We start from the raw sequence: 21,589 nt of genomic DNA, 5'->3' as shown, positions 1-21,589 counted from the left end.
TTAAGAGTAACTCTCTTGATGTAGTCAAGAGTATATTGGGGGTTCAAGTAAGTGACATTGTAATACTCTTGATGTGGTTGTAGAAAAAGGGCTTTCACGATCACGAGTCGACAGACTCCCCACACACGGCACAGGCGCAGGGTAAACCTTGTAGGGTCTGTAAACAACAGACAGGGCAAGAGGTTAGTAATAGTAGATCAACTCTGTATGGTCAGTGTATGGTACTGCAAAGTAAAGAATACATGACTGTATGCATGCAGTCTACCTGCATAACCGCCAAGCGTTACTATTTTTCAGGGAGTCGTAAAATACCGACTCCCTGCTATTTTACTCTTGCCAAGTTGGTATTGGCAATACTTCCAGCATCAAGAGTGCATAACCGCGCATGGTGATATCAAGAGTCTCTTGGTGATGTCAACAGTCACTGACATGCCGGAGTCTAAAGGCTACATCCGCCAGGTTTGAACACATTCCCATTCAGGCATGCACCATCCGGCGATACACGCCGGAATGCGGAAATCTCCAGTCCACAAAGACCCAAGCATGAGTTGGTGGGTTAGTTAAGAAAGTCCAGCGGCTGGATAGCATGCATCCACTGGCCACAAAAGGAAAGAGAATGGAAACATCAACAGAGTATGAACATGCGCTTCACGCACTACTTGTAGAACACACCAGTTCTTTCGCAAACAGGAGCCTAAAACGAAAGGAGAGAAAAAAAGGCTGCAACAGAAAGCAAGGCCAGAACGCCGGTACTGAAATCCAAAAGCAAACGCAGGAAGAAATAAATATGTACACCGTGGGTACACACGGACTTCGGAGGCCGGCCGCCAATGCCACTTGATGGAGCGAGAGCAGCGGGCGGGCAAATAGTAATAGTATTCAACAAGACACCACACCGCACAGCGGGGTGTACCTCACCACAAGTTAAAACAAGAGAGACGGAGATGAAGCAAGAGAGACAGAGATGAAGCAAGAAAGACCAGAGGCTGGGAGACGGTATGCCATGATAAAAAAATCAATGTAGCGAAGAAAAAAGAAGAAGAGAAAACAAGAGATGCGGCAGAGAGACTAACACCAAAGAAAGAGCCAAAGAAAGACAGCGCCAACGGACAGAGCGCACAGAGAAGTGAATAGGAATAAGAAACTCCCCCTATAGTTCATCCAGGAGTCTAGAGATCCATGACACATACACGCATTGAGACCGGACTGCAAGTCCCTCGTCCGCATAACCACCCCAGGAAAGAATAAAATTGAAACAAGGAGGTATGCTACTACTACTAGACTGCGGCCAAGCCAAGCGGAAAATTAAAGAGAGAAAGTACATGGCTGAATAGTGTCGGAATAAAACTTATGATAGATTTTTCGGTGAGCGTGATCTATGCATGCGGGCATGGTTGCGTGTTTCGGTTGCAAGGGAAATATCTGTTGTGAGGATTTCACAGAATAAATGCTAAATTTTCAAGTGGGCATCGCGGACACCGCACACACATGGGTGATTCAAGTGGTATACTTCACAATGATGACGTCTGAACGATAGGATGCAGTTAGTAGTAGTAGTAGTAGGGTCCTTGAGAGTTGTAATCGGTAATAGCACAACATGACACATGGCAGCAAGTGAGATCGGTGATATCGGGAGCATGAAGCGAGGGCGGCGACCGAGAATGCCGGGCAATTGTGTTAAGTCGCACATGGACTACGGGCAAAGGGAGGAAAATGCTGGATGGGGAAGGGCCACATCAGCGGTGGGTACCCACTCCAACACAGAGTTGATGACTGGGTGGGACAGTCGATGGTCAATCTAGTATCAGCATGTACCTACAGGTGGAAGCAAATGTGTGCAGAATGACAAAAATAACGAACATTGAAAAACAATGTTTGATTCAGATTGGCGTGAGAGTCCATCTTTGTCTTTGCACATTCCCCTAGTGGACACCATCAGTAGAATTCAATCAGTGGAAGTAGGTGGGTCGCTAAAACCCTTCTCATCAGACCACACATCAATACACGTTCCTTCTCGTAGCTAGGGAACTTCCCATATAGCACAAGTGCTTGGCATTGGATACTGTAAAAGCCATTATTCTAACGAGGCGCATATATAATGATTTCCCAATATTGGCTAGTTTACGTGTACCAAAGGTAACGATTCTCACTCATTCTCAAAGCTCAATAGGACAGTGTATGTATCGATTTCGGTATAACAATTTCAATTTTAACGACAGATTTCTCCTCGTTAACTCGTTAGAGTTAGCACTTTGTTATATATAATGGCTTTCACAGTAAACCTTGTTTTGTTGAAGCAATAATCATGTTGTTCGTTGACAGCATGTAACAAGGTGGAGACCACCGAATAAAGAGGGTCAGAACCGGGTCAAACACCCATACGGTTCAGATGGTCGTGAAGACCGGGGCTCTACTACAGTTTGCAAGGCTGATGAGTTGACCGCCACTAATTTTAGCCTGGTCTACACCACACGGCTGATGGAAGTGGCTTTTTCTGGCCAGTGAATCCCGATTTTTCATTTTCCATTTTTTTCCATTTTTCCATTCTTTCTTCTCTTTTTTTTACACACACACCACACCACATACTCCGGCGGCATGCACTGGCTGTTGGTAACCACCCAGGAGAATGAAAGAAGATCTAGGAGAATGAGAAAGAGAAGTAATATGTGTATGACCATAATCGTCGGGAATTGAACTCCCCCCCCCCCCCCCCCCCCCCCCCAACACCCACACCCACAGATACACACCCATAGATGCACACCCACAGATGCACACCCACAGATACACCCCCCCCCCCCCCACACACACAAACACACAGAGGAGAGCTTACATTTTATCTACAGCAGCGGCGATTTTTCACCATCACCATCACTCTGTAACGAAAACCATACACAAACATTGGAGCAGGGCATGAGATGGAGAGAAAGTCACAAGTTTGTCAAATTGTCAGCATGAGGACATACATGTATCTTTGCCACAGTGGACAGGGCAAGGAGGATGAGTTTAAAAATCTTGAACTCAAGTTGAACAATTACACCATCTGAAGTTGCACAATGAAACCCACTGAGAGAGAGCGAGAGCGAGAGAGAGAGAGAGAGAGAGAGAGAGAGAGAGAGAGAGAGAGAGAGAGAGAGAGAGAGAGAGAGAGAGAGAGAGAGAGAGGGAGAGGGAGAGTGAGAGTGAGAGAGAGAGAGGGAGAGACAGACAGACAGACAGAGAGAGAGAGAGAGAGAGAGAGAGAGAGAGAGAGAGAGAGAGAGAGAGAGGAGGAGGAGGAGTGAGTGAGACAAAAAGTAAGAGAGACAGTGACATAGGAGGATAGAAGAAGGTGTGACAGTGTGTGTGTGTGCCCCCGCGCGCGCACGCGTGTGAGGTAATAATAATCGCAACATGAGTGAACGTTTAACACTGGCAGCCATGTCACTCGACTGAAGACTCCGATGATGGTTGCAATGGCCGTGGAAAGATGCTGCTAACAGATCGATAACAGACCAGGACCAGTGGAAATACTGACAAAAAGACATGGCACAATGCGAGGACGATGGGTGAACACGAAAGAATGCATGCTACATGGCAATGAATGCCGCAAGCAGTGCAGGGAAATAATTCACACCGCACCAGTCTGGCAGTGCATAGTACTTTGACATGAGAGACGATGGCAGTGACAAACAGTCCACATGGCAGGAATTTGACCATGTTGGGGGCAAGACAAGGACGTCGAGAAAGTCATGCGACCGTTACGACACAGGCTTGGCAGAAAGGCAGCAGTGACAAGGCTGGTTGGTGGACATAGAGAGAGAGAGAGGCACAAACAGGTTCACCCGTTCTCAGAGATGCAAGAGGAAAGGCAAGGAGTGGTGCTGTCCAAGAAGACCAGGGAAGTGACGTGGGGCAGGACAGCAGCAGGCAAAACAAGAATAGGAACAGTTGAAAGAGGCTACACGCCCACACTGACCAAAGGACTGTCATCATATTTAAAACGAGATGGCTTCCGGCAATGGTCCTTGGGAAGTGGCGAGCCGACTTGGAGGACATCTAGCAACGTCGATACGGACCCAGGCACAGAAACGGTTACAGACGACAAAACACAAAGAGTATATCACACTAGGCAATCATCAAGCAAAGGACTAGGCGTAATGTAGAACCAAGGAGGCTGATTGTAAACTCACAGCCTGAGAGTACATGATCATGTAGTGTCAGTGCCTAATACTAACAACGCTGTGCCAAACGAACGATCAAATAAAATAAGGAGAATGTCAGGAATCAATGAATGGAATGTACCCCGGTCAGCAGCAGCAACAGCAGCAGCAGCAAACAGTGGAATGTCGCTTACCCTGGCCATCGAGGAAGGTGAGAAAGTCAGACAATCCAATTTGTTCGCTGGAATCGCCAGTAGCCACCTGATCGCCCAGGCCCATCAACACAGAACGCTTGAGTCCTGTCGAAGTAGAAAGAGAGGAGGACGCCCGCAGGTGCTCGGCACTTGATTCGGGAGGAGTGTGCGCACGACTGTTGGGATGTGATAAACTAGCCTGGCTCGCCACATCCATGTCCTTATCGATCCGGTCACGGCGAAATGATAACGACAAGCCCTTGGGCTTTTCATTACGTTTCTGAGGAATGAAACAGAGAGAAAGAGAGAGAGAGAGAGAGAGAGAGAGAGAGAGAGAGAGAGAGAGAGAAGAGAGAGAGAGAGAGAGAAAGAGAGAGAGCGAGAGAGAAAGAGACACAGAGAGACACAGAGAGACACAGAGAGAGAGAGAGAGAGAGAGAGAGAGAGAGAGAGAGAGAGAGAGAGAGAGAGAGGGAGAGAGAGAGAGAGAGGGAGAGAGAGGGAAAGAGAGAGAACAGAGTACCAGCATAAGAGACACAGCAGTATGGAATGAAGCCCAAAAGCAATATTCCACAGGTTGGCGAAAAAAAGCAAAATCGATAAACGCCACATGTCATTTTCTGCTATCCCTGATCAATGTCACACGTCACTCATGCACATACACACAACCACACACTCTAAAAGAAGTGGCAGTAGTATAGATACTCACCAGCGATCGCAGGTCATCGGCTGCACCGATCGTGTTGTGCCGCTGTGTGCGGGAACCGACCAGAACTTCGGGTGCCTCCGCACGCTGCTCGTTCATACGGCCGCGCGACCCCTGTTCCACGGCCTTGAACAGCTCACGAGACGAGCTACAAACAACAGAAAGGAACGTTCTTGGCTGGGCAGCTCTTCGTCAGCAAACAGGATACACAGTTAAAAAAAGAATACCAGTAGATGCATTGCCCGTAACACGTACAAGTGGAAGTACACACTTCAGGTTCTTCAACAACATCTTGACACATCAACAACATCTTGACACATCAACAACATCTTGACACATCAACATCTTGACACTTCAACAACTTTCAAGATATTGTTGGACCTGAACTGTGTCCTTCAGTTCTGCTAAGTGTACTGGCATTTTCGTATCCGAGAAGCAATTCATGTAGTCTCACATTGCAGATGTAAATCGTTTGACGCCCCAAAGTTTCAGTCACAGCCCATCGTACTGTGGACAATTCAATTCAATTCAGACAATTCAGTGACAACAGCCAATGGCCTAGACGCTCCAGATAGTTTGTTTCTGGGTGAGCTAGGCAAAAATTGAGGTGGCAGAGCACAGGGCGACTGCCTAAGCGGAGGGGCAAAACACATTTTAAAACAATCATCAGCCTACGCCGCCTTTCAGAAGCTATCTTTGACAGGCAGCAGCATCACTTACTCTGTTGACGAGTTGCAGATGTTCATTGAAGACTCAGTTGGCTGCAGGCAAAACACATGTACAACACGTTACACACATAACATGTCGCGGAACACACTATATATAGTATTGCACGCGGATAGTGACATGCGGAAAGGATTGCGCTGGCGAGGTAAGAGGTGCGAGGCAATGGGACACACACACACACACACACACACACAAGTCGGCCATGGCAAGGAGGAAAATTGGCACGAGTGGCTCCTCCTTTTTGCTGTACACATCCACTGGCAATGAAATGTGACCATGGTCCACAGCACGACCAGGATGGAGAACAAAGTGACGAGGAAGACAGGAACATAGACGATATCATTGTCTGAAGTGGTTGTCAGGAAAGCATGGCTGTCATCTGGGGCGGTTGGCACTCAGAAGTTTGTGGCAAGGACTACAATCAGAATGTGGCCATGACACAAAGCTGTGAGGCTTGCCAACAAGGAGATGCACCCAGATCTAGCAGCACAGTAGCCACGCTACATCACTTTAGCTACAATCCTGCTACTGTACACGCAGCGGTGGTCATTCTCACAACTAAGTTAGCGGCGAAGGTCATTCCTACAACTAGCAGCGAAGGTCATTCCTACAACTAGCAGCGAAGGTATGTCGTCGTGTTGTGAACAGAGACATCCTTTCCTAGCGTAGTCTGGTAGAGACGGTATTCTAACGTTACATCAGCTAGTTATAGGATGTAGCTAGAGTCAGGGGGTATCGTTGGCTTAGCAGCAATGGTACAAACAAGATGATCAGCAATACCTAGGCTTGTAGCGATCAGATAAATCAGGATCAACAAGTCTGGCATGTTACACAAAAATGTATCGGAAAAGACCCAGAGTAGGTCGAATATCCTCCAGTACAATAAACCATGTATGATGTATTCCCTGGAAGTGCATGTTCATGTACATGAACAGCAGATTCTTCAGAGACAGGTCTGAATCTAATGTTATGTAGAGTGTGCAATCTTGGAGAATTCTGAGCACCAAAGAAGATATGTGTGTGTGTGTGTGTGTGTGTGTGTGTGTGTGTGTGTGTGTGTGTGTGTGTGCGTGTGTGTGTGTGCGTGTGTGTGCGTGTGTGTGTGCGTGTGTGTGTGTATGTGTATGTCACGGTTGTATTTGCCTCTGAAACCAGGATGCTCGGCATACGCAAGTTGCCGTGGAAAACAGACTTGGCAGTGTACAGTTTGACCTGGAACAGACAGCGTTGGCCTTGCAAACGGAAGGCAAGGTAGGTGTACTACACAGATGACTGTGCTATGTTCATTACCCCCTCTCCGAGTATAGTCTCAGTGCATTCCCCAGTCCCCACTACTACCCGGCTGAGTGTGCCTTGACAGGATGCACTACAAAAGCTCCTGACAGATCGGGAATGTGTGGGAGTGTACTGAAGCAATACACGGAGGGGCACTAACCGGAGCAGGATTATGGTCAAGATTACAATCATACGTCAGCAGTCATTCTCCTCACCTACCATCAGCAAGACATGGGTTATTTAAGTCAGCCAGCAGTTATCCCCGTCACCCAACACCATCAGGACACGGGTTATCTAAGTCAGTTGTCATCCCCATCATCCACCATCATCAGGACACAGATTACATGTACCGAAGTCAGTTGTCATCCCCATCATCCTAAACCATCAGGACACAGAATACCTAAGTCAGCTATCATTCACGGTCAGCAGGACATGGTCAGCAGGACACGGTCAGCAGGACATGGTCAGCAGGACACGGTCAGCAGGACATGGTCAGCAGGACACGTCAGCAGGACACGGATCACGTACTACCTACTAGTAAGTCAGCTGTCATCTCCACTACCCACCCTCAGGAGGACATGGATCACGTATTACTGAACCACCACCCACCCTCAGGAGGACATGGATCACGTACTACTTAACCATCACCCACCCTCAGGAGGACACGGATCACGGATTACCCAAGTCAGTTGTCATCCCGTCACCCATCATCAGCAGAACACGGAAAACGGATTACTTAAATCAGACACCATCAGCAGGACACGGATTACTTAACCATCACCCATCGTCAGCAGGACACGGGTCACGGAATACTGAAGTCAGCCGTCATCCCTATCACCCATTATCAGCAGGACACGCATCACGGATTACTTAACCATCAGACACCATCAGAAGGACACAGAACAGCAGCAATTCGACCAGGCCTAGGCACTCGGTACATGGCACGACCCAGACAGCGATAGCGGAGTTACCTTTACCTGTACGAATAGCATCTGAGGCACCACGGAGAGACTAAGGCCTTCGGGTACGCTGCGCGCAACGCGCACTCTACTTCTAACCGAGGAGGGAGGCGTCCGCAGAATGGGAGGCGGTGCCTGTGAAGGGTGGCAAACAATAGCAATTGATCAACAACCACTCCACCAAGTACATTAGAGCCAACACGGAGCAAGACAAGGCACGGCGATCAACATCTAACATCCGCTGGAGGCTTACTGCAACTTTGCTTGTCTTCTGCTCCAAAACGTAGTCATGGCGAGGCGAAGGCGAGTTGAGACGAATGGACAGGAGGCGACCACGGCACGCAGCATGTGAAGAAGACCGCATAAATAGTCAGCAACAGACCAGTGGATGCAAGCAGTCATACAACCATGCATAACAATAAACACACACACGCACACTCACACACATGCACACTCACACACAGCACAATACAGCGCAGTACAGCAAAAGAGAGAGAAAGAGAAGAAAGAGAGAGAGAGAGAGAGAGAGAGAGAGAGAGAGAGAGAGAGAGAGAGAGAGAGAGTCAAATAGAGTGAAAGCGAGCGAGGCTCACAACACACTAAGGTGAGAAAAACAGCACCACCACTGCAAAGCACATCAATACTGCAATGCAAAAAAACGTCAATCTAGAAAGCAGACATGCTCATCGACACCCAAAACACGAAGTATCCACTCTCACACGCAAGCACGCACACACACACACACACACACACACACACACACCTTTTTTGACCTTTGACGCCCATCGCCGGAGGCGATGATAGCAATGCTACGGCAGAAGCCATAGCAACTTGTGCTGGGATTGCACCATTCAACAGCTTGCAAGGCTGAAGAATTGACCGTCACTATTCAGCCTGGTCTACACCATACAGCTATTTGAAGTGACACACATACACACACAGACACACACACACACACACACGCACGCACACGCACATATCCAGTACTCGGCAAAACTATGACCAACACACAGCACTCACCGAAGACGGTATTTTCTGCAAGGTCTTGATATAGCTCTCCTTCTCACTGCACGCACCGGAACACCAGTAGAAGAATACACGCATAATAAACATTTAGAACACTGCACCCCGTGAGCAGCAAGCAAGACAACCACACTGACAGCATCCAAAACCACTTCCAGAGAAGACAGGATACTGAGAGAGTCTGAGCCAGGGAAAGTGAAAGGGCATGCGGGTCTGGATTTGGCATTCGTAGTTTGCAAGGACAGATGGCAAAGGCATTCCTTCACAAATTCGGGTTTGCTGCACAATTTAATCCAGTACTAGTGCAAAGAAAGGTTGGCAAAACTGCCGGGTAATTGCGCAGAGCATTTCCACATAAGAAAGAGAGAGAGAGGTCGTATTGGAATTCGGCATGAAACTTTGAGTTACGACGAATTCAAATCAGGCCTCTTTCTCTTTCTTTAAAAGTAATACAAGTACATGTAGGTGATTTGTGAAAGAAACAAATCAACAGTAAACAAGTCCTTCATGCCTCGTCACTGGACGTCACTTCAGAACTGCCTTCACGCCTTGCAATGTTATCTTACGTTGCAAGCTGCTTCATTCTCTGCAACCCTCCTCTCTGGAGTAGTCACTGATGAATTCAGCACACAGATGTTTCTGCCGTATTCGACTAATGTAATTTCACAAATTTTTGGCGTACACTCAAACGCCTCTTATCCGGACGCCTCAGATACGGGCACGTCTCTCTACCGGGCACCTTCAGCTTGAGTTCCTATATAGCACAAAATTTAATGCTTCGAACTTGGGATTTTGAAATTTTTCCGTACGTGGAAGTGCTTATTTTTCATTGTCAACATATGTAATCCACACATTTTTATCAATGGGTTTCGTTTTGCATCCTGAACATGTGCAATACGTTCCAAATAAACTTCTTCAAAAATGATATGATACATGGTAGATGAGTTATCCTGAGATACGGGCAAATCTGAGATACGGGCAAATCTGAGATACGGGCAGTGCCCGGTCCCAAGGTGCCCGGATAACAGACGTCCGAGTGTACTTTTATTTTCAGTATTTTCGGTGCGTCTGTTTCTGCCTAAAATTTCAATACACCGAACAAGCACTAACACGTATAGTCCCATACGGAACTGCTTCGCTGTACCTAAATTTTCTGTTCACCTAACCTGGCCTTTTGCCCTCATACCGAAAATATTGAGCACCTAAAATTTCTGAAATTAGACTACTTGGATGTAGAAGTACAGATGCATGGCTTACCCAGACGTGTTAACACGCTGCATCCCTCGTGAGCTCGGCGATCGCTTCACATCGGAGGAGTGACGGCGCTGTGTGTGTCAAACAGGCAGAACACAGACACGCGCACAAAACACACCGATATGGCCACAAACCGCAGTCGAGCTCCACAGCTGAGCACACACACATGCCCAAACAGGCCCGTAGCACAGAGATTTCAGGTGGGCCGTCCAAATGGGATGCTTGACCACGAGAGAACGCCATTGATGAATAACCCCGTTTTGAACGAATTGTGCGGTCAACTATATTAGAAATAAGGGTGCTACGGCCCTGCCAAAGACGCAGCTGGAGCATCACAGCAAAAACAGCATGTGCAGCACTCTACCCATGGGCAGGACAACTAATTCACAAACGACTCTGGTGAACACAACCACGTTGCAACAAGCAATGGCAAGCCAGCAAGGTTTCCTAGCTCATACGTAGAAGCGGAGTGCTAAAGAAATCTAGAAGGAAGCTGAGCACTTCACTGCCAAACAATGAGCTGTTCACTTGGCGCTATAGCTTATGGCCAAGAGTAAAGGCTGACAGAAAACAAAGAAAAGAATAACAGTAACAACACGCTATGGCGATGACAAGAACAAAGTCGACAACAGCAAGAGTACTAACAAAGAGGATGGGACTCACAGTGCCACTTTGCTGTTGCAGCAGTTCGGACAGAGCATCAATGTTACCCTGCGCTAGCTCCATGGATGCCTCGTCACCCATCTACCAGCGAGAGAGGGAGTGGGAGAGCGAGAGGTAGACAAACACACAAACGCACACAGTATGCCGTGAGTTTAATGCGACTGGTATGTAAATGGTCAGCTTTACTGGGTCCACACAAAGAGACATGATTTCATGTCCACCCCTCAAACTTGTTTTATTTCAACTCCAAAGTTGAAACGCACTGAGGGCGCCGGTCATTCAATTTCCATGTCCACAACAGAAGCAATGCCCGAGTGAAAGCCTCGTACCTGGCTTGCAAGCTGATAGTGCTGCATCGCAAACGTGCGCGCCTCTTCAAACCGGCCGAGGGCTCGGTTGGCGTAGGTCATGCCAAAGAGCACCTTGAGCTGGCCATCCCTGCAGTGGATTAAAACACACACACACAAACGCACACGCACACCAAGGCCAGTCATTATGTCACACATTAAACACACACGCTGCCATCAGCACCATGGACAAAACCCAGCAACTCCCAGCACAAGCACACAAACTACACAGTGACACTGTCAGGGCTGCAGTGACATTGGGTAACGGTTGTGAGCGCACGTGCAGCAGGGTGCACACAGATACGACGTGCATGGAAAAATCATGGAAAAAGAACAACGGGACTGGAGAGGAGAGCAATGTACTTGGTACCCGATTATGAGTAACATGTGCATGTACAGTGCTCCTCAATGAAATCCAGTCGTGTCACTCAAGTTTGCGCCTTGCACCATTCCGCAGCCCAGAGTTCGCAGGCCTAGGGCTGCGCGACACCCGGCACTCACTTCAGCGACGCGACTGGATTTCATTGAGCAGTACTGCAGTACAATAGTCATACTATGGCCGAATGGATAGGACACCTTGGTATTCAATGTTATCCTAGCAATACGATTGGATTGTCACAGCCAAACAATCAATGCAAAGAAACCAAGGCAGGGCAAGGCAGTCTTACTCATCCTGCTGTTCTTTTACAAGTTTCTGCATCTTGGAGTAGAATGAGAGTGCTTTCGGGTAGTTTTTACGAATTGAGTGTGACGTCGCCAGTCCAAAGAGTGCCTGAAGACACACATGCACACATGCACACATACACACACCAACACACACACACACACACACACACACACACACACACACACACACACACACACACACACACACACACACACACACACACACACACACACACACACACAAGCACGCACACACAATCACGCACACACGCACGCACACAGACATACATACGCACACACACAGAGCTGGTTTAGAAAAGCACAAAACAGGCAGCTTAACCATCGGAATGAGCGCATCTTATACACAGATGAACAAGGACGAATGAAGTACACTACACGACTAGCAACCTACACGGTCTTAGTAGATACAGTACACAAAGCAGCTACAATGTACAATTACACACAGTGGTCTCCAGTGACTAGCACTCACCTTGGCAACTGATACACCGTCGGAGATTTTCTCGGCTGAGCCTTGCATCTCCCTATATCAACCACATGAGCAGCAACACAGAACACCTCATCATTTTGCGAGAACTGTGGCAATACGCCCAGTGAGAAGGCAGACTTTGCCTGTGCTTGCGGTGAAGTAAGATAAAGCTAAACAAACAAAACAAACAAACACTAACCAAACTGGAGGATAGATCAGAGCATGAAGACGGGACTGATTCCGTGGGCAGGAAGACCTCACATAATACACCATCATCGATACACAGAGAGGGCGAAGTTCACCAAACATACAGACGGCCAGAAATTCACCCGGTATTTGCGCCGCCATGGACCAGTCAACGTTATTCTCTATCATTAAAAAAATACGGGTGAACGGTGTTACATGGGGAAAGGGGTAATGGGTAGGGAGGAGGGAGAGACAGAGAGAGACAGAGGCGAGAGAGATACGAGAGTGCAGTTAGTCTACCTACGCTAGAAGAAGCTGCGGAACACAAATACATGCTCATCCACAAACCTTGTAAGCCTCAGAAACAAAAGAGTCAGAAGTAAGATGACAAGAACTGAAGCCTTACTTGTAGTGCTTTTCCGCTTCGCTGGGATTTCCACCGACTAGATGTGCATTGCCAATGTTGCTATGTGCCCGCACAATAGCCTCTACATCGCCATCCATTACGGCTATTTCCAAACGCTGCACATCCGAAATAAACACACACATACGTACACACACATACGTACACACACATACGTACACACACGCACATGCACATACGTACACACACACACACACACACACACACACACACACGTGAACATGAAAGTGGAAAGATTCAGCTGTCGGCGCAAAAACAACTCCAACCTCTCTACAAGGTCGCATTCCGAAGATATAACGCTCGTAACGTTTGCCACATCCAAACAAATTTCCCATGCTTGAGACATAGTGTCAATTTCTCTACTCATCCACGCACAGCATGCATAGTTGCTGCTAGTGTGAGAGGTCGAGTGGCTTACTACAAAACAGTGCTGGAGTGTTTTCGAGCCAAGTTGGTGAAATAGCGCAGTGAACAGGAATTTCAAGAGACGCGCTGTAAATTGTATTATGAGGGAGTCATGGCTCTCTGGGACTTGCTTGCTGTTTGGCCCTGCTACTGATCAGGGGTGCATTACACAACTGAGGACAACAGCTTTCGAGAAAGTCCAACATTGTCAAATTCGAACACTTCGGACAAGAAACGCAAGGCCATTCGGTTTCCTGTCAGCGTCAACTTGTGAACAGGTCAGTGTGGTCTTAAAGGGTAAATCAATAAGGTAGACTCCCTTTAATTCAAACCTCAAATTGCCAGGCCCCAACTTCGAATTACGCATTCGAATTAGACTTGAAGTGACCTGCCGAAGACCGGTACGACGAAAAATTTCGAATTTACACCGAATGTTCGAATTATAGTACCTTATTCGAATTAGAGGCAGTCTACCTGGAGTAAAGTGAAATCAACTCACCTTCTGGTGATACGCCACCGACTCATCCATGTTATTCAGCAGGTAGTAAAGGTTACCCAGGTTGCCATAGGTACGGCCGCGTAACGTGTTGTAGCTGGGTGGCTTGGATATGTCGTCTAGTAATTTTAGAAAATATCTACACGACAAAAGACAGGACACCAACGGGCAAGCAAGGCTAGTTGGCTGCTACTCTGAGTTGCATGCTTATGCAATCACCAGGCAACACAATAAACACAATTGATATACTGTAGTGTCTTGTATTAAAGCCTGCCTCGAATAGCCTGTTTTGAATACAAGCCTGATTTTCAAGACACACTGTCGGCACATACTTGAAGTAAGCCTCTGGTTTTAGTGCTGACATACATAGAAATACCTGGTTTGAATAGGAGCAGTAATACATAAATAAATTATGCCAGGAGCCTTAGCTATCCTACTCTTTGCCCAGTTGCATGACTATACAATGCAATAGACTTCTCTTGCACCAGGCGAAGTGCCGTGTGCAGAACACGTTGAACTATTTTGACATAAGGCAACAGCTGCACACAGCTGGGGACTGGCAGAGCCCCGCATGCAGAGAAGCATAATATCAACACCACAAAAGCCAAAAAAAAACTACTAAATACTACTTACAAATAATGCTGCACGGCCTTCACGATATTCGTCGCCGCACTATTTCGGTTTTTGTCACCCTCCGACTCGTCGGACAAGTGGCTCCTCTTGGCCATCGAATGATAACACGTAGCTAGTGAATACATGGCTAAAGATTCCTTCTCCTGCACACATAGAGCACAACAAAAGTTCAAAATTGTAAGCCAGGATCAACAACACAGCTTTGAAGCAATATAGCCGCAAATGGAAATTTTACACCAGGCAAGTATGTGTACTGCGTCGGCATTCGAAGGCCGACACAATCTGGACACGAGACGCGTGTGTGGATGTGGATGTGTGTGCGTGTGTGGATGTCTGTGCGTGTCTGGATGTGGATGTGTGTGCGTGTCTGGATGTGGATGTGTGTGCGTGTGTGCGTGGGCGCACAGTACTGTGCATTGCATACAGCACACGCAGGGTGCAGTGCGGACGGGTAGTCGTCGGTCGCGCTGAGTGAGTGGCCGTCACATCCGAGCTGTTTCAACGGTTCAGGTTTTACTATACCAGTATACCCCGAGCATGCATTCCATTTACGGAACTATTGAAAGCTGGAATGAGTTCCTATATTCTGGAACAGAGGAGCCGCTTTCTGAATCTCTCCACTCTTTAGGTGCCAACATCGAGCCAAAATGGTGCCTGTGGATAAACTGGGCATCCCATACTGGAAAAACCTTTACAGTGCAACAGACCATTATAACGTACCGGTACCTCCCAGGGTCGTAAAATTAGTATATAGCCTGGGTACTGTAAAATCATGTACACCCAAGGTCACATGACCGGTACAACACAAAAAATAAAATAAATTTCACGGTTCGCGTGAGACTCGGCTAGAAGCCGAGTTTTCCGCATCCGCCGTGGGAACGCCACCACCCTCTAGGATCAAGGCGTAAATGCAGCGCCTAAACGGTGGGAGGTGAGTAGATCAGACCCACCACCAAGTGGTCAAAGACCGAATCCCATTAGCTGCATCTATGCAGGCAGGCATAGTGGGATGGTCTAAGACTATGATTGAGAAACAGAGGGTACCAGGTACAAGTCCTGCTTGGAAGCGGAAGGAATTTTTCCAGCCATGCTGCGACCCACAGTTAATTGGGAACTCGTGGCCTGGCACGAGGATAACATGGGTACAACACAATGTAGGGGCGTCAAATTAGTACCCATAGTTGCCCATAGCATGAATAAATCCAGGGCACTTGATGCTGAACTGTTTCAGTGTAGAAATGTCACACCGATAAAATTACAAAGTGTGCACACGCGGTACGGGCGCAAGTCGTTCCGGAACACCCATCGGTACCAGCAACTGCTTCCCAAAAGAGTAACAGTCCAGCGTGCCCTTCTCGTAAAAGAACGTAGATTTAGTGTATGTGTTTTTCACAACCATCACATGTAGCAGAGCTCAAAAGAGACAGAAGCGGAAAGGTTAGCATTTGCTGCCTGGTACGCGAACTGTTCTATTATTATTATTATTATTATTATTATTATACAGGCGTGCTGGAACCGGTCTGGTTCGTCAGGTCATCACCAGACAACATCTTGGCTACCAGCGTACGTTTACTTAGTACTGCTGAGGAGGTCATTTTACCCACCACACCATACACAAATAATCCGTGTGACCGGACCATTCAAAAGTTGCTTCCGCCTGTCCTGTGTGAGGAGATACACTCAAACGCCTCTTATCCGGACGCCTCAGATACGGGCACGTCTCTTTACCGGGCACCTTTAGATTGAGTTCCTATAGCACAAATCCTTCGAATTTGGGGGTTTTGAACTTTTTCCGCGTTGGGAAGTGCTTATTTTTGACTGCCAACCTATGTAATCCACACATTCTTATCAATGGGTTCCTTTTGTATCCTGAACATGTGCAATACGTTCCAAATAAACTTCTTCAAAAAGTGATATGACACATGGTAGATGAGTTGTTCTGAGACACGGGCAAATCTGAGATGCGGGCAGTGCCCGGTCCCAAGGTGCCCGGATAAGAGACGTCCGAGTGTAATGGGGGAGGGAAATAGTACGGACACCGTCATCAGTCTACTGCCACATGTACAGATACAAGAGGATTATCACTAATGGAGCTTCCTTTCCAAGTCATACCTTATCCCGTATGCGCCGGCATAGCTGCACGCACTGCTCCGAGCAGTTTATGGCCTCCTTGTAACGCGACTGCAGGCGGAAGGCGCACGCCAGGTTGCAGCAGGCTTTAGCCTCACCGGCCGCATCACCTACGATCGATGACAATGCACGATCCTCCTGGTGCTTCTCCACGGCTTTCTTATAGTCCTTCAAATCAATATACGCATTGCCCAGCTGGCTACATATGATACTCTTCAATTTCAGGTCACTGGTGCCAACAGCCAAGGCCTCCTCCAGATCACCAATTCCTCCGACCACATCTCCGGTCTTGCACTTTGTCTCACCCAAGCGCGCCAAATCACGGCAGCACGCTCTTCTCTCAGCCTCTTTCTCTGCTTCGGCCCTGTCTTCTTGCTGTCCGAGTTCGCCGTCAGCCACTGCAGACATTCTTCAATTTGTGTTTGACCACATGAGGCCCTATAGGGCAGAGTCCCAATGATTACGACACCTATAGATCTTCAGTTTGTCAGAGCACACTTCTCTTCCAACAACAAAGGCACGAGCATGATATGCGCCACTTCCGCGAGACGATGGAATTGGGGCTTAGTCAAAAGTATCGGTGCCAAGTGGCCAATTCCTCCTGAAAATCACTACGAAAGAGTCCTTGTCCGAAGAATCAAACTTTTGGGTCTACATAATACCGTACTGCATTAGATCAACTATAGTTGAGTTGTACACACACGGGAGAGCCAAGCTAGCTGGCCAGGCTGCGTTGACGACTCTGCACTGTGGAAGTGCCTTGCATCCGTCACTTCCAACGAAACGTCGTTGGTGCAACAACAACTCGTACAACACTGAGTAAAAAAATCTGCTCAAGCTAACATGTAAAACATAACTAAGTACAGTGTTCACTCTGGTGAAAACACTGAAAAGAAGCAAAGACTGCCAAAGTATCAATGACAACAAGAGTACATGAAAACCATGTACTCTTGATGACAACTACTGACAGTCAGCATGGTCAGTGATACTGTACTATAACTACTACCCCGGTAGTATTACTGTACTACATGATACATCCAGCCTTCCATAGCGTGGGTCCGGTTGTCACTGCATGCAGTGCACTATGCGTCATGCCATCGCTTCCGCTCTAGCACGGCGCGCTACGACGCTAGCCGTGCGCAGTACTAATACAGTAATACTAATAGTCTAGTCTGCGGCCTAGCGCCTAGGCTACAGCTAGTGCAGCTAGCTAGCTAGCTACCACACACAGCGTGCTCGATCGACCGCGAAAGAGCGCGGACGCGGGATCGAGGCATCCTGACACTTCGTGGAAGGACCGTCGCTCGCGGAGTCGAGGCTTGGGCTTTTTCAGTTTTTGTGAGCAAGGCTCGTACCGATGGCGATACCGGTATCCAGTCAAGCTCAAACCTTCCCATTGGCCTTGACTTGAGCTTGGATTTTACTTTGTACTCATCGGTTTATTTTCTTGTCTGTATTCACCTAAACATCGTCCTCTGTTGCAATATCATTTACGCGACTACGATGGCTGACTTTCAATCTCATCAAGTATTCGTGGAGCTTGAGAAGCGGCTGCGAGAGGTTTGTGACCATTATCATTACTTTTTGTTGACAAAATTGTTTTGATGGCCGGATGTATGCACAGCGTGGGAGGGCACAGCATTGATGCATGCTATATGGTGACAATGGATACCGGATTACGCACTGAGAGAGCTAGTGTTCGGTGTGCATTGTAGCCAGGGTAGCGGTATCACAGGAATGCTCTGTGAACTGATAAAGACAGTAAATTAGCAGCAGTACTTGGGACGTGTTATCTGTGATCCAGTAAAGTTCACATGTCCCTGAGCTTGTGTGTCACTAGTATTGCCAGTGCGTGTACTGGAAATATACCACTAGTCAGATACAGGCTGGCTTTCTCGGACCTAAGGAAGATTTGCTGTTGCTCTACACCAGTGCCCCAAGCTGACAACTAACGCACACCGCGTGTTACTTTCTGAACCTCCACAACGACTTGTTTCCCGAATCACACCATTCGTCAAGCTACAATCCGCTTGGCTGTATATCAATTTAAATTATCAAACCACCTTGCATGCGGTCCGCCTCGAATCTTGAAATGCTTACATACCGGTAGAGCTTATGACATCATGTTAACATATGTTTGAAAACTGTCGGGGCAGCTAGCCATTGCCGGTTGCAGAGTTTGTAGAGTTTGTATATTCTCTTGATGGCACCAAGAGTGTCCGGGGTCCGTAAATCAGACTGTTGAACTACGCGTGGGTCTTGGAAGCTGCGGTCTCCGATTTCAGTCTTCAGTCTTCGCATCACCACAATGCAGTGTTCGACCTGCAACATCAGATGTATACGACATCAAAGCTTAGGGTGATGTAAAGCGGTAACGACAGATTGCGTGTTATACACCCTGTGTACACTCAGTACACGATCGTATACTACAGTGCTGGCAACTGAAATCCGACCCCCTTGCCGGCGCGCCGCGTCGGCAAGGGGGTTGGATTTCAGTTGCCAGCACTGTAATACACGGCAAGAATGGTGCACAGAAAACCAGTCTCTGTGCAGGTAGCTTCTCGATTGCACTGATCATGATGGGCAGTTGTGGCTGTTATAGCAGCTGGAGGTGGTGGGCTGACAGGTACGCCAGTGCTGAGATCACAGCACCTCTCAGTGTTCATCCTAGAACTGGGGGTGTTAGAATCACTCAGGCTGCAATGTAGTCACTTCGGCTGCTGAACTACGTACCGGTATTTACAAGTACTTCTCGTGCTTGTTCCAATGTACTTGCACCCTGCGCCGTCTTCACGGCATAATGGCGGTTACCTGTATACATCTAGTTTCTCTGCATGTTGATTTGTGAGTCATGAGTGACGTCGTGAGTGACTCACTCTGCTGTGTGTTATGTCCACTTCGAACTTGGAAGTACATATACAGTACAATGGTGTGTGTGTGTGTGTTTCTTTGGCTCTGACATTGTCGTATTGCTCACCCTTGTTGTCTGTCTGTACTCGTGTTGTCCCCAGGATCCTGCAGTGGCCAAGAAGATCAAGGGTATTTACTGCTTCCAACTGCATGGCGGTCCAGGTGGCAAGTCAGCCAGCTGGGTTGTGGATTTGAAGTCGGCCACCCCTAGCATCGCCCAGAAGGACGGTATGTTTGCCCCGTGGACTTACCAGAGGGGGGGGGGGGGGGGGATCAGCATGGTCGGCAATAGTATGCCCGAAGTCTCATCCGCCCGGATTCAGGGAATGATTATGCAGTGCAAAGATTGAATATGCTGATCGAATGTGGCTTGTGTGCATCCACCGTGCATAGTACAGTGCTGCTTATCCGATCGCGTGAGTCAAGTAAGTAACGCCTTGCACCAACTTTGCAGGTCTAGGGCTGCGCAACGCCTGGCACATACTCGAGTGACTCGATCGAATTTCATTGAACAGCACTGTTCATGTACCGGTCCTCATCAGGCAGCTCACGGGATGGGGAAACACTTCCTCTTTGTGAATTTTCTACCAACTCATGTTGCACTTCGGGAATTGTGTGTCACTCCCTACGCAATTACCCAATTTATAAGTATCGCCAGAGTCGCAACAACCTCTTCTTCATGCTGCACTTGTAAGCACTCGTACTAGTACTTTAGTAATAACCCATGTTTTTTGGTTCTACTGTTATTGCTGTTCGGAATGCAGGCAAAGCTGACTGCACAATCAAAATGCAGGACGGTGACTTTGTCAAGCTGATGACCGGTAAACTGGACGCTCAGAAGGTGAGTGCTGATGCGCCATGCGTCAGTCTTGGCCACGGTGTGTGTGTCCGGCAGAGACAGACGGGTGGGGGGGGGGGATGTGTGTGCGTGTGTGTGTGGGGGGGGGGGGGGGGCATGCAAACAATATTTTTGTTACAAAATTATTTGCCTAGCTGTACTGTTGTGTAGAGCACTCTACCAACTTGCTGTTTGGATACCTGAGGCCAAGTGGTAGAACACCCAGAGGGCTGTATGTAGAACAGTTATTTCACCTCTCTCTCTCTCTCTCTCTCTCTCTCTCTCGTCTCGTCTCTCTCTCTCTCTCTCTCTCTCTCTCTCTCTCTCTCTCTCTCTCCCCCCCCCTCCCCTGCCCGCCCTTCTTTACCTGAAACTTTGTGATAAGATTAGAAGTACATGCACCGTCAACGCAGTGTGTGGCTGTGTTCCTTTGTGAGAATTGTGAGTAAACTGAGCACCTTTGCTTTCCATTCCTTTCTTGCTATCAGGCCTTCTTTGGTGGAAAGCTGAAGATCAGTGGAAACATGGCATTGGCAATGAAGCTAAAGGAACTGCAGCCCAAGGCACCCAAATCCAAGCTGTAAGCTTCAGAATGGAACTAGCTCTGAGTATTCATTTGCGATGGCCATCTGACTGGTAAAACACGTCTCGAGACTCGGTTGATCCTTGTTGGCACCGCCCGTCCCGTCGCTCCTGTGTTCTCTGTTCTTTTCTAAACGCGGTTACCTGAACAATTCTACTATTTCTAGTTGCTTCCCGCTGCCACCACCGGGTGAGTGGCCGCATGCCAGTTGACAGCTTGTGCGGTGAACTGAATAAGTATTTGCACCTGCTAGCTGCTCTCTTGGCTGGCTCTGAGAAAGTTGCAGCAGTGGATTTAGTCATTATAAATTATTGTGCTTAGTTTGTACGTAGGTCAATGTTGCTTCTCTTCTCCGGATGGCTTGTTTGCAGCCAGTTCCACACCAACCCCCCTTAGATTTTATTATTGCTGTTCAGTGGATGAATGCTGATACTACGAGAACAATATTTACAATCAGAATTGATGGAACCTGGATCAAAAAGTACGATAGTGCTTGCGTTGACAGCATACGACTTGAATGTTGATGGCAGCTGAACAGATACCAG

General features: G+C 47.8%; 2 protein-coding genes across 4 annotated transcripts; one reads left to right on the top strand and one right to left on the bottom strand.

Moving 5' to 3' along the window:
- Positions 1-544: 544 nt before the first annotated feature.
- On the bottom strand, positions 545-17,632 carry LOC135823172 (G-protein-signaling modulator 2-like). 3 transcript variants are annotated; one of them, XM_065336014.1, is made up of 18 exons: positions 16,696-17,632; positions 14,584-14,726; positions 13,954-14,089; positions 13,032-13,147; positions 12,443-12,494; positions 11,955-12,058; positions 11,269-11,377; positions 10,940-11,020; positions 10,280-10,347; positions 9,020-9,065; positions 8,253-8,270; positions 8,018-8,134; positions 5,760-5,800; positions 5,043-5,187; positions 4,334-4,613; positions 3,956-4,035; positions 2,831-2,873; positions 545-1,815 (listed from the first exon to the last, which is right to left on the bottom strand). In XM_065336014.1, the coding sequence occupies exons 1-17, from the start codon at positions 17,119-17,121 to the stop codon at positions 2,838-2,840; spliced, it is 1,998 nt and encodes a 665-aa protein (XP_065192086.1). In that variant the 5' UTR covers positions 17,122-17,632; the 3' UTR covers positions 545-1,815; positions 2,831-2,837. The 3 variants fall into 3 exon arrangements, with proteins under 3 accessions (XP_065192086.1, XP_065192087.1, XP_065192088.1); XM_065336015.1 differs by lacking the exon at positions 3,956-4,035 and having other exon boundaries at positions 16,696-17,631; XM_065336016.1 differs by lacking the exons at positions 8,018-8,134; positions 8,253-8,270 and having other exon boundaries at positions 16,696-17,630.
- A 436-nt stretch (positions 17,633-18,068) lies between these two features.
- LOC135823171 (sterol carrier protein 2-like) lies at positions 18,069-21,546 on the top strand. Its single transcript, XM_065336013.1, has 4 exons — positions 18,069-18,273; positions 19,725-19,851; positions 20,388-20,464; positions 20,950-21,546. Exons 1-4 carry the CDS (start codon positions 18,217-18,219, stop codon positions 21,043-21,045), a joined length of 357 nt encoding a protein of 118 aa, XP_065192085.1. The 5' UTR covers positions 18,069-18,216; the 3' UTR covers positions 21,046-21,546.
- Positions 21,547-21,589: the final 43 nt, after the last annotated feature.

This window comes from Sycon ciliatum, chromosome 8 (genome assembly GCF_964019385.1).
Source record: "Sycon ciliatum chromosome 8, ocSycCili1.1, whole genome shotgun sequence".
Classification (NCBI taxonomy): domain Eukaryota; kingdom Metazoa; phylum Porifera; class Calcarea; order Leucosolenida; family Sycettidae; genus Sycon; species Sycon ciliatum.
The sequence above is the reverse complement of the archived record's forward strand: the minus strand, read 5'-3'. Positions and strand labels throughout refer to the sequence as shown.

Bases quoted from the DNA above. Each gene is read 5' to 3' on its own strand.
- LOC135823172 (XM_065336014.1), bottom strand. From the start codon at position 17,121: ATGTCTGCAGTGGCTGACGGCGAACTCGGACAGCAAGAAGACAGGGCC. The intron at 11,021-11,268 runs GTACGAGGCTTT...TCTCGCTGGTAG, and splicing joins ACTATCAGCTTGCAAGCCAG to ATGGGTGACGAGGCATCCAT. The intron at 4,036-4,333 runs GTAAGCGACATT...CGACGTTGCTAG, and splicing joins CACCTTCCTCGATGGCCAGG to ATGTCCTCCAAGTCGGCTCG.
- LOC135823171 (XM_065336013.1), top strand. From the start codon at position 18,217: ATGGCTGACTTTCAATCTCATCAAGTATTCGTGGAGCTTGAGAAGCGG. The intron at 19,852-20,387 runs GTATGTTTGCCC...TTCGGAATGCAG, and splicing joins TAGCATCGCCCAGAAGGACG to GCAAAGCTGACTGCACAATC. The intron at 20,465-20,949 runs GTGAGTGCTGAT...TCTTGCTATCAG, and splicing joins GTAAACTGGACGCTCAGAAG to GCCTTCTTTGGTGGAAAGCT.